The 13,350-nt window shown below is 39.8% G+C and overlaps 1 protein-coding gene across 3 annotated transcripts in view; it reads left to right on the forward strand.

Annotated features, from left to right (window-relative positions):
• LOC134225862 (titin-like) overlaps nucleotides 1-12,971 on the forward strand; it is a 59,835-nt gene extending 46,864 nt beyond the window's left edge. For 2 of the 3 annotated variants that reach the window (XM_062706277.1, XM_062706276.1), the window contains exon 4: nucleotides 10,296-12,971. In XM_062706277.1, coding sequence (XP_062562261.1) covers nucleotides 10,296-12,672 — 2,377 coding nt within the window. In that variant the 3' untranslated portion in view covers nucleotides 12,673-12,971. The remainder of the gene's footprint in view (nucleotides 1-10,295) is intronic. The other variant, XM_062706278.1, reaches the window with a different exon arrangement.
• Nucleotides 12,972-13,350: the final 379 nt, after the last annotated feature.

Genomic DNA, 13,350 nt, shown 5'->3' on the forward strand with positions numbered 1-13,350 from the left:
CTTCATTGCCCTAATACTTTTAAAGAAGGTATCATATTATTCACTGCCATAATCCGGCCCCACGCCTACTTTTAAAGAGAGGATTACATCCACCACTGCTCTTATCCGGGCATGCACCAACTTTTGCATTGCATTCTTTCCACGAGAGGATAATGTCTTTTTAATATTGTTATCGACGGTATCATATTTACTATTCCGGGGTGTTTCCCACACCACTTAGTCACCATTTAGTGAACGCAAAGAAAAATTATGCCAAATGTCCGTTATGCCAAAAGACCCTCTCTTTTGACGTTGGTTACAATTATGCCAAATGTCAGTTATGCCAAATGACCATTATTCCAAATGGCCTTTATGCCAAATGGCCTTATGCCAAATGGTGTTATGCCAAATGACTTTATACCAAATGGCTCGCTCCCCATATTAGAGTATCTATGAGAACCTGTCATGTTTTCAAAAAGTATCGAGAATTCAACCGGTCAGCCCAGAATCATAATTTTTATGCTAAAATAAGCCTCCTGTCAAATTTTCAGCTAATTCGGATGAAATTTCGAGGTGGCTCAAATAGATTTAGTGTTTTTGGGCTATTTCCAATTTTGAAAAAAATCTAACTAGAGATATAAACGCCGAAAACTATCGCAACAACTCTATACGAAAGCTTTTGGTGTGATCTAAAAGTCTTGTGAACATTGCGATTCGTTCCGTTGACGTTTTGACCATGTTGAAGTGATTTTTGTAAAAGCTGCATTAAAATATTAGTGCATTAAAACACTGTTTCCCCTGAAAGTCGTTGTTCTACAAAATTCTTGAATTTATTACAAACCTTTGCTGATTTACTATTTTATTATTCCTCTTTTTTCCCTGGATATTAGAGTAATATAATTGTCAATGTGCGACCTACCGTTAAGTTCATAAAAATCAGAAGATGAATCTTTCTCATAAATTTGCACGTTAGGATTTCTCCAAACAAGTTGTTCAAAGAGCTCAAAAATTATTTAACCAAAACGTGAACGGAAGTTCACAAGACTTTTAGATCACACCAAGAGCTTTCGTATAGAGGTTGCTGCGATAGTTTTCGGCGTTTATATCTCTAGTTAGATTTTTTTCAAAATTGTAAATAGCCCAAAAACACTAAATTGACTTGAGCCGCCTCGAAATTTCATCCGAATTAGCTGAAAATTTGACAGGAGGCTTATTTTAGCATAAGAATTGTGATTCTGGGCTGACCGGTTTAATTTTCGATACTTTTTGAGAACATGAAAAGGTCACAAATTTAAGCTAACATTCAGAAAAAAAGTGTATCCGAATCCGTAAACCAACAAAATTAAACCGTGATTTTTATGTCATGGATTCGAAAACACCAGCCACGTTCTCCAGATTGTTCCAGAAACCGTTTCCAAAACCGTGAATCAAAATACCACGGGATCTTTTTGATTCACGAATTCATGAAAGCTATTTTTCGCGTATACAGATATTGTAAGAACGAAATCTTCGCAAAGTTTTGTCGTCCATTGTTGCTATGACCAGTCTCGTAAGCTTCCTGGAAAAGCTGTTCTCGTCCATGATTTTTCACACTTTTACGGGGTCTCTACTGCCTATTTGAAATCGTTAAACAGCGGCGTGATATTCACGACATTTTTGAAGGCTTTGTCGTACAGTAAAGATCTGGTCCGTCGTTGGGCGGCTTATAACGAAGCCCTGATTTCTTTCACTATTGGTGATAGACGGCGGAAGATGATCGGGGACTTTGAACGCAGCATTTTGGAATGGTATTCGTTCGAAAGTTCTCATGCTCCAACTTGTCGCCTTTCTTGTAGATAGGGCATACGACCCCTTCCTTCCGCTTCTCTGGTAGCTACTATTCTGTTTCCCATATTTTGACTATCAGCCTCTGTAGACAATTGGCCAGCTTTTCCGGACGTATCTTGAAGATTTTTTTTATTAACATGATTAATATCATGAAGAGATCAGCCAAGATACAATTCTTACCAGCTGCGTTATTGTTCTTGAGCTGTTGGATGGCATCTTTAATTTCCCTCAAGATGGGGACTTGTAGGCTTCCATGGTCCACTGAACAGACGTAGTCATCTCATCCGCTGCCTTGACTTTCACTGCCTGTACTCAGGTGTTCCTCGTAGTGCTGCTTGTACCTTTCGATCACCACAAGTTCGTCAGTCAAGATGGTCCCATCCTTATACTTGCACGTCTCAGCTTGCGGTACGAAGCCTTTGAAGGATGCGTTGAGCTTCTTATTATTTTGTCAAAGTCAAAGCTTATTATTTTGAAGTTTGTTGCAATAGCACCCTATTATATATATACCACTACATTTTGAGATAAAACTTCTAAACAAAATAAAAAAAACTAATTTTAGCATTGTACGATGCTCTAGAAAGTTGTTCCTTATTTAATTTTGAGGCACTTTGCTGAAGAAACCATTGTTGTGCGTCATTTGTATCATTTGTTATGATAATTTCAAAAAATAATGTGTGGGTGACCCTAAAAAATCAATATTTTGTTTGTAGTTTTTTGGTTTTAATTTTTATCGAAGTGACGTCTTCTACAAAGTGTTAGAGGATAAAAAATGCACGTTTTGGTTACTCAACTGAGTGAATACATTGGTGGATTGCAGAGATATCACTCTTTTTTTTTGGAAAAAATCCGCCCTTCTGATGGTGTATATCTGCCAAACTATCACAAATATTGCCCTCCGCTCGCTTTCAAATAGACTTCTATGAAAACATTCTCCATGCCTGCCGTATCCTAATGGAACTATCAGTTCTATACTTTCGCCTCTAATTCTATCATAAACATGTACGTCTAAGTTTGGAAGATGATATTAGCATTTCCATATCATTGTAAATCGTTTAACTTCACGTAGAAGTAATACACTCAAATCATTAATTAGTGGGAATGTTGGTCGACGAGACACGGATGTACACCTATCGGCTGTAGAAGCGCACGGATCTATTCCTGAGTTAGTAAAGTGTGCGCCTCCTGATTACTATAAACATGTTGTCATTTTGTTTTCGAAGAACTGGGCGGAATTTTCGGTTTTACAACACTATAAGAACTGATCACAGAGAAACAGACGTCTCACTCAACATATGTTCCATCGTTCACCTTTTCAACGGAAGATTAAATTTTTTGTAGGTGGTCGATCGGCCACCGATGGCGCTTCCTTCGATTTTGCTTGTGTTTGACGTTTGCACACTACCGCCATCTGGTTTCCGATTGTCCAATCACAGTGCATTTAGCATTGGGCGATAATGTTTCCGTGACGATGATTTTGATTGCATTTTGTTCTAAGTGAGACGTCTGTTTCTCTGTGAACTGATCATTTTGATTTCCTCGTACAAATAACCATTTCTAAAAATGATGAGAAACCTCAAATTCCCCAGTTTCCAAATACGCAGAGCAATCCTCAGCCCTTCCTTTGTTTAACCCAGGTCTAGCCCCGTTTTATCCCCATTCAAAAATACAGGCATTTGAAAATGGTGGATCTTTTCAAGAAAAACATTGATATCTGTGGGGTTTAAGCAAGTTACTTTCATCGTGTGATTATACATCAATACCTCAGCGTGTCAATTGGTGATCAGCAAGCCATGACTCGGCCTCTTCTTGTCAGATCTCCGTGGCGTGCACACGTAATCACGGAGAGCTGCTGTCATCGCATTTCGTTCCGGCCATTTGGGGCCACACATTTTGGCGATCCTCCCAGGTTATTTTTGGATCCTGACGCTGATTTCAATAGGTGAGTTGAATTCAAGGGGTTAATGTGCTGATTAGTAAAATATTGGGAGGTTTAAAAAAATCACAAGGCAAGGTGGTTTGTACTACCACAAAGATGGTTTGGAAAATCACAAAGCGCGTCTGTAAGACTACTGGAAAACGGATTGTGTTTTGGAAAATCACAAAGCGCGTCTGGACGACCGCTGGAAAACGGATTTTGGTTTGAAAAATCACAAAGTGCGTCTTGACGACCGCTGGATTGTGTTTTGGAAAATCAAAAAGCGCGTCTGTAAGACCGCTGGAAAATGGATTGTGGTTTGGAAAATCACAAAGCGCGTCTAGAAGATCGCTGGAAAACGGATTGTGGTTTGGAAAATCACAAAGCGCGTCTGGAAGACCGCTGGAAAACGGATTGTGGTTTGGAAAATCACAAAGCGTGTCGGGACGACCGCTGGAAAACGGATTGTGGTTTGGAAAATCACAAAGCGCGTCTGGAAGACCGCTAGAAAACGGATTGTGGTTTGGAAAATCACAAAGCGCGTCGGGACGACCGCTGGAAAATCACAAAGCGCGTCTTGAAGACCGCTGGAAAACGGATTGTGGATTGAAAAATCACAAAGCGCGTCTGGAAGACCTTTGGAAAATGGGTTGTGGGTTGGAAAATCACAAAGCGCGTCGGGACGATCGCTGAAAAACGGGTTGTGGTTTGTTTTGGAAAATCTCAAAGCGCGTCTGGAAGACCGCTGGAAAACGGATTGTGTTTTGGAAAATCACAAAGCGCGTCTGGACGACCGCTGGAAAATGAATTGTAGTTTGAAAAATTACAAAGCGCGTCGGGACGACCGCTAGAAAACGAATTGTGGTTTGAAAAATCACAAAGCGCATCTTGAAGACCGCTGGAAAACGGATTGTGGTTTGAAAAATCACAAAGCGCGTCGGGACGACCGCTGGAAAACGGATTGTGGTTTGGAAAATCACAAAACGTGTCTGAACGACAGCTGAAAAACGGATTGTGGTTTTGAAAACCACAAAGCGTATCTGCTAGACCACTTCTCGCTTAACTTTTCAAAAGGACCTAAGTAACATTTTTTTTCATGAATTAATTTGAGTACTGCAATCAAAAGCATTCATATTGGTCATAGCGCTATTCAAAATAATTCGTGAAGTATTCAAAATAATTGAGTTGAGCTTCTGTACGAAATTATTTTGGACTTTACTTTCAAACGGATTCCTTTTAGACTTTCGAAAGGAATACTTTTGGAATTCCGAGTGGAGCCATCTGGGCTTCTGAATGGATTTTTTTTTCTGTTTCTGTACAAGGGATATCTTTTTGGGATTACGAAGCCTAAAAAGGTTCCATTCGGAAAATAAATGATTTTATCCGAAAGCCCAAAAAAAGTTCCGTTCAGAAGCCCAAAAAAGTTCGAAAGATCAAAGGCTCTCCGTTTGTAAACCCAAAGATTTCCGTACCGTTCTTTGGGTTTCCAAACGGCTTTATTCCTTCTATGCCTCTCCTCAGAACCGAACTCTTTTTGATTTCCCAACGGATTTTCAGTGATGGAGACTTATGGATGTCTTACCCTAACATAAATGTCAATAATTAGCATTTTTGTTTTCTGTATAACCTTGCTTACAGCAATCCGATCGCTACGCATCAACAACTATCTTACATAATAGGAAATATTGAATGAAGTATTCGAGTTGGTTATATTTAAATACTAGCAAACCCGGCGAACTTCGTTTCGCCTAAAACTTATTTATTCTTTGATTAGTTCTCGAGTTATGCAGAATTTCCTAGTTCTTTTTTATAGGAGCCCCCCTATCCAAAAAGGGGAGGGGTCTGGAATCATCTTAAGAACCTTTCCTGGCCCCAATAACCTCTGCATACAAATTTTCACACCAATAATCAGTTCAATAGTTTCTGAGTCTATCCAGCTTTCCACGTTCGCCATAATGGCGGCTGCTATAAATAAATCTGACAGTAACTGCTTCCGACGCTTCCGATGGTATCTTAGCAACTATTTTCACATTGTTTATTTATTATTCTGTAAGCAGGCACATCATGAAAAAAAAAACCGGAGAAAATTCGTAAAGAGCTTGCAATAATTAGAATTAATTAATTAATTTGACGAATATATATTCATCATTTTTATATTTTAGGTGAAAGAATGACAATCACAACGAAGGATTAATACAATACCAACAAATAAACATTGCTCTGAACAGCTTGCAACGCAACAAAGTTTATTTTAGTTTTTGCATTCAGATTTAAGTACTTCTGTAGGATTCGAATGAAGGCACGTGGACATGCGTACCCGACCGCTCTTCCCAAGTAACAATTTCCATGCTTGTTGGATTTATTTAATTCTTATAGTGGATTTATGACAGCAACCGCCATGACTAGTTTTCAGTTTTATTGGCGCTCTTATTACTATCAATAAATCACTCATAAATCTACTGGAAAAGCTTCAAACGTCAAATTCCGATTGATCTTATGAGCAACTCTACGGTTGTGGTAAAGAGCTTAATAAGCCATATTTTCAAAGCTCGATCAAAGCCACAATTTTTAGTCGTAATGTGGTCAAATGAATAACCCCAATAAGAATATTTGCATTGCAAAGAGTTTATAACGGTGTGAAATAAGAGCAACATTTTTCTGCTCGGAATGCATGATGGCCATATTGGAAAAGGAGAAGTATTTTCAGGTCGGTGAAATTTATCGCTGAAATCCATAAATAAATGATATTTTCATCGCGTAGACCACTTTTCTAGCTAAATGATTGGAATTAGGAGAAACATCGACATATTAGGTGGATATTTACGATGTTAATGTTTTAGTTGTTTTCAGCTTGAAACGCTAAACTACATTATTTTGCCGGCGCGTGGTATGCAATCTTATTTTTTACCTAGATTTCACCATAAAATCGAAAGCGCAACTTATTTCAAAGAAAGTATATTGAAAAACAAACCTGATAAGTTTTATTTTGTTGGCATCCTCTTCACGAATTTCATCATCAGTCCATTTTGTTATTATTTCCCGCAATATTTTTTTCCCTTTTTAAAGAAACATTTTTGACAGCTGCCGCAGCCAAATTCCCTTTTTTGCAGGTGGTTCAAAAAGGGTTTTTCAAATACTCTTATAAGAGGTTTATAGTGGTTATCTAGAGAGGGCCACTTGGCCATATTTTACTCTTATAGTAGTCATCAGAAGGTTGTCGTGTAGTTATGAGTTTTATTGTTAGTTCTTATGATTTGATCTTGAAAACCATTCCAAGAGGGGAATAAAACTTAAAATGTTACTTGGGCTTGCTTCTTGTATTTTTTTTAACAATCAATTCTCCAATGAAACTGCATGTTGATGAGTGAGAACTAATGTTAGCTCTCTTTTTTTTTAAACCTCACACTCGGACAAATCAAAATGTGCAGTTCTGTGTTTTTGCCCATTTTAAGAACATTCGAACTCCTCGGCTGAAATTGGAATTGAGTGCTAAAATCTTATACAATGAACTCCGTTTCGTTGAGTTGCGTAAAGGACGTATGCTCAAGGAAAATTCCGACAACAAAAGCAGATACGTCATCTGTAATAAGTATACTCACAAATGTAATTGCCATGCCATATCAAGGCGGTAGCGCAAGTAACCCAACGCAAAATAAAAACTAGTGTAAGCATAATGTTGAGCACCGTATTTTTATTCTTAGCCACGATCGAAGGATCAGAAGGGCTGTGGATATTTGGAGTAGTTCTGCGAGAAGGAATACGTGATGGAATTACGTTTCCCCTGCTATCGTCGCAACAGAATATATTTTTATTATTCCTTCTGCGTGACGTAGTAGGTATGAAAAATAAATTGTCAACAAATTTGCTTCAGAGCAGCCAGAACGTTCAGTCGGATGCAGGCTAGACAAGAATAACTGTTACTTTGGTATGATAATCATCCTTCGTTGTAATTGTCCTTCCACCTAAAATATAAAAATGATGAAGCTATATTCGTCGAATCATTAAATTGTTTCTAATAGTTGCAAGCTCTTCAGGTCACTCCTGACGGAATCCAAGTTTAAAAGTGCTCGCGTTTTCGGGGGCACACCACTCGATACGGAAGCAACGCACAACTGTCATTTTTATTATTTCACGCATGCTGCGACGCAGCAAAGCTAAATCAACAAAAATGACAGTTGTGCGTTGCTTCCGTATCGAGTGGTGTGCCCCCGAAAACGCGAGCACTTTGAAACTTGGATTCCGTCAGGAGTGACCTTCACGATTTCCTTCAGTTTTTTCTATGATGTGCCTGCTCACGTAAGAAAGAATAAATAAACAATGTGAAAATAGTTGCTAAGGATACGGCCACCGTCGGAAGCGTCGGAAGCAAATCAGCGTCGGAAGCAGTTACTGGCAGATTTGTTTATAGCAGCCGCCATTATGGCGAACGTGGAAAGCTGGATAAAGTTCGGACAGACAGAAATTCATTTTTATGTATATAGATTTAATGCCGCCTCCCGGAACGATCTTGCACAAACGGGACGATTTCTATAGTAGTTTCCATTCAAACTTCAAACTGATCGTGCTCAGTCAAATTACAACAAATGCAGTTACCAATTTAGGAAGTTCATTAAAACAGCAAATGTTATCGTTCAAGCATAGGGAAGCGAAAAACTCAAAATTTGAATCACTCTAAGCTCATGCACAAACCAGTGACAGATAATCAAATCTGTTTTACGAAGGTTACGTCGGGCGGTTGTATCTTGTAAACCCTGCTGATGTTTTTTTTTTTTCATTTCTCCCAGCACGTTCATAGTCCGTGTTGTCTGAGCCAATCTTCACATCGAAGTCGCCCATGTAGATCTTGTTGTCACCTTTCTGCACTTCATTAACGACGGCATTCAGTTCACTGTAGAAATTCTCCTTGTCCTGTATCTCGGCAGCACCTGGCAGGCATAACATTGGATTATCATGAGGTTCTTTACCCATGTTCTGAATCTGGCAATGATTATTCTCTCATTAATTGGTTGCCCTTGCCTGGGCGCTAAGCAGAAAAACAACTCATCGGTGCCGGGAAGCGTTGTTCCCTCGAATACCGGAATATAACAATACCTGTCCCGACGGTAGTTTGTGTTCTCCAAAGTTTAGCCAACAAACTTCACTCAGTCCCAGAATTTTGAGCTTCATGCGCCTACGGGACTTAAAAAAACAATACAAATCATCTAAGGATTCTGACATGAAAATTTTGATAATTTCAAATTATTACCAACGTATCGGTCCAGGGATTTGGATCTTCATCAGTTCCCGATTATCATTAAGCAAATGTGAAAATATAAGAAAAGTTAGATACAATTTGTTAGGTGATCAATTTGAAATGATAAAAAGTGTGGTATTCTGATGATTAGGGAAAATCAGAAGAATTTTATTAAAGTTTTTTGATAGGCCAAATAGCCCAAGAAAATTTAATAATTTATTGATAAGGGACCGTATACTAATTACGTGAGAAATTTTTCTGGGTTTTTCAACCCCCTTCCCCCCCCCCCCGTAAGATATTTTTTTCAACCGTCTAAGACGAGTTGAGTATTCTCCATTTAATTCCACCAATTATTTCGATATCTTTGCGTATTACGACCACAACTGTGTGGTCGTCTTCAGTGTCTCGTACTTGACTCGACTTCGAGAGATAAAGATATCGAAATAATTATTGAAATTAAATGGAGAATATTTAACTCGTCTTAGACGGTTGAACACATTCCACTAAAAAGAGATTACATTTTTTTTTCTAATTTTTTATTTATATGGAGCGTAAGAAAATGGCAGACCCCCCTCCCCCATAAGTGCTTACGTAATTAGTGTACGACCCCTAAGCACATATTGAGCAACGTATTCAAAATGGAAAACAGCAAAAAAAAAATAGAATATTGACTGAAATGGGAATATTGAGTCAACCGGGTTGATCATATTGGACAAATGATAAAACCATTAAAGGGATCATCAGTAATGCTTTCCTAAGCAGTGCAGTCCTGCACCTACCCAGCAAACATAAGATCGTATATAATAGCGAAAAAGTGTACAAAGTGGAGGCAATATAAGTACACTGTGCATGCAGTCAAATAGAGGAATGCGCCTATATCGCCTCCACATTGTATACTTATTCGCTAGCATATGCGACTTTGTGTTGGCTGGGTAATACCTTATTCTTTCGAAAGGTCAATTTAAAACTACGTAGTTCTAAGAATTTTCATAGACTTTCAGCTGTCTACTCGAGTGGAAAGAATTGAATTTGATAAGCCCGAGCGAATATAATTTTTTATGAATTTTTTGATAGCTTAACAGCATTTTTAATATTTTGATTTTCAGGAACCTTTGCTGAATATAGGAAACTACACATTAAACAACACTTCATACTTTTGTAAATCAGTCATTCATGAGATACCAGGAATCTTTAAAAAAAATCCGTTAGTCAATAAACTGCTCATAAAAACAAAGCTATCCCATATAAGTAGGATGTCCAGCAAATAAGAGACAGTTACGCTTACAGTGGCAGTGAGGTGCAGGATCAAATACTAATATTTTCCATCTTTTCCCACAGTTACACCAACGAACAGTCTAGTCAGATAATGTTCAACTCCAACTCCTTGCCGGTGCAACTGGTGACCCTTGTCCAACCCACGGTCGACGCAGCCATACAACAGGAGAATGCTACCGCTGAACGACAGCTCTTGCCTACACCTTTGCCACCTCCTTTGCCATACGTGGATATCAACGAAGAAGGAATTCAAAAACTGGTCACTTCTACGCAGAATTTGGTAACAAACGAAGATGTCGTGAGCATCAACAATGCCGAAGAAGACGAGGTTCAATCCACGGATGTGATAGAAGAAACGGCGAAAGCGAAAACTTCCGATAGTGAACCAAGCGAAAGCTCAAAAAAAGAAAACCGACTTAACGACAATATCGCTGTTCCATCGTTTGATAATCCAATCGTTGTCGGCGATACAGCTGAAATAACGCCCCGAAATCAACGATCAGGAACCAAAATCGATAACCTGCTCAAGCAGATCAATGTAGAAATTCTGGGAGAAGCTGATGATCATAACAAAGGTCAGTTTTTGAAAGAAACCAGCTACAAAAGTAACCAGTTGATACCAGAACCTTGCGAGGACGATGGTAAATCCATTCCGGTTGAAATCAAACATGAAGTTACTACAATCCGTCCAATAACCTTCAGTACCAAGACTCGAGGGTCAACGGCATCGAGACTGAGTACTCGTTTCCGTACGACTACTTCCAATATACCTTCGCCCACCGCACGTTATACAGCAAAAGATTCGATCACTCCAAAACCTGTTACGCCGAAATATTTACCACCGCTTCAAGCCGGATTACGCTTGTCCAACTCTGACAAAAACGGTGAGGATTGTATTGATGACAATGGTTCAAAAACGGTTGTGGAAGTTCAAAAGAGTATCAACCTTAAGAATTTGATAGTAGGTCCACAAATAGTACAACCCACTAATCAGCCCGAGTTTGGCGCTCGAACAACGGTTCTGCATCAACCGATCATCGTTGAGAAACCTGTTGACCGAATTATCAAACAGAACGTTTTTATCGAGAAGCCAGTTGAACGTTTGGTTCCTCAACCGGTGTACATTGAGAAACCGGTTCACCATCCAGTAGATCGTATCGTTGAGAAACAAGTCCCAGTTCCATACCCAGTAGAAAAGATCGTCGAAAAACCAGTGCCTACTCCTGTTCATGTTCCATATCCTGTAGAAAAGCAAGTTCCTGTTCATCACTATGTCGATCGTCCAGTACCTCATCACATTCCTATCCCTGTGACAGTGGAGAAAATTGTCGAAAAACCAGTCACCATAGAGAAGGTCATCACAAAAGAAGTACAGGTTCCGTACCCTGTGACCCAAATCGTGGAAAAAATCGTAGACCGCCCCATTCCTGTGGAAAAAGTAATCACCAAAGAAGTACAAGTTCCCTATCCCGTAACTCAGATCGTCAATCGACCTTACCCGGTTGAGGTCCCGGTAGAAAAAGTCGTCGAAAAATTCGTCGATCGACCAGTTGAAACGGTTGTAGAAAAACACGTTGAAGTTCCCGTGCCCGTTACCGTTGAAAAGGTCGTCGAAAAGTTCATTGATCGCCCGGTTCCCTATCCAGTTCAAGTTCCCGTTGAAATTCCGGTTCAGGTCCCCGTTCACTATCCCGTAGAAGTCCCCGTTGGGGTTCCCATCCCATATGCCGTGGAAAAACTCATACCCGTCACTATTCATGAGCCTAAGCCAACTCACGCAATTATCAAAACCACTCATCACGAGAAACTTTTCGACTTCCATAAGTTTTTTGGATTGAAGAAGAAACACTACACTGAACACTATTTCTTAAAAGCTCCACCTCTGCCAAAGCCCCCCTTGATCGAAGCCCCTGGTAAACACTACTACTTCCACAACCAACATCCAAAAAATGATCTACACTTTGGGGCCTCGATTGCGGCACCGTCCTATGTGGACGTGGGTCAGATCAACGTCCTACCCCACCACTTTCCAGAAAAATCCAAACACATCTACGGTACCCCACTCACCGGAGAGGTCTTCAACGGTAAATCATCGTACCATTTCAACCCGTATCAGCCATATTCGCTAATCGATCAATCGCACTTTGTAGGCAAGTTCACCTACCAAGCAGCACCGTTACCGCCGCAACCGCAACCGCACCACCACTACCAAACGTCAACAGTGCAGCTCCTGCCCGGGGTCTACAAGGACGATTACGTAGGGCCGACGCCTTTGCTGGAGGATCACTGGGCCGTCAAGAGCGATGTGAAGTTCCGCCGAAGTCCCACGTACGGCAAGAGCCTGCGAATCGAATACGGAGGTTTTAAGCCCCCGCTAGTGCCATCGTTGGAGATCGACGAGAACGGAGTGCCGCTGAACAAGGAGCAAAATGCGAATTAAGCGAGGGACCCGGCAAACGGCTGGGTTGCACCCCCCTTGTAGACTGAGATTGTTGTTGACTGGTGCGCTCTGCACCTGTTTCTGTTTTTAGAGTAGTTCAGCTGGAGAATGCTGCGAAGACTCTTCTGTTACAGGATTAGGTTAGAAGCTATAGGGAAGGCTATAGCGATGGAATAATGCCCAAAATGCCAACATAAAAGCCCATTTTATAGGTAATAGAATAGTAGAACCTAATGATAAGTAATTTATTGTTACATCGGTTAGAATTAGGAAACCAAATAAACGTAAATAAAATTTTATTTTATTTCGATATCGACCCATGTCCCGAAATCTATAAAGGTATATTTAATGGAAGTTTGATGATTCTCATATTCATATTTCATGAAATATTAACTAACTGCAGTGAACTCTCCATTACAGAAAGTATCAGGTTACGTAAAACGAAAAGTTAACAATTTACAAACGTTCTTTTCTTTCCCCATGTCTGACTTTGTGCTGTATTGTCACACTACTCAATTGGATCATTCCCTTCTGAGCGCTATTTAATTTATGATTCTTGGTACTTTCAATCCTCATACCCTCCTCCCACAACTCATGGAACCCCATCCCTTTGTACGTACATGTGTTATTTTCATTATGATTTTTCTTTTTCGTACATAATTTTTTCCTATTTTTTGT

Source organism: Armigeres subalbatus, chromosome 3, assembly GCF_024139115.2.
Source record: "Armigeres subalbatus isolate Guangzhou_Male chromosome 3, GZ_Asu_2, whole genome shotgun sequence".
In the NCBI taxonomy this organism is placed as follows: domain Eukaryota; kingdom Metazoa; phylum Arthropoda; class Insecta; order Diptera; family Culicidae; genus Armigeres; species Armigeres subalbatus.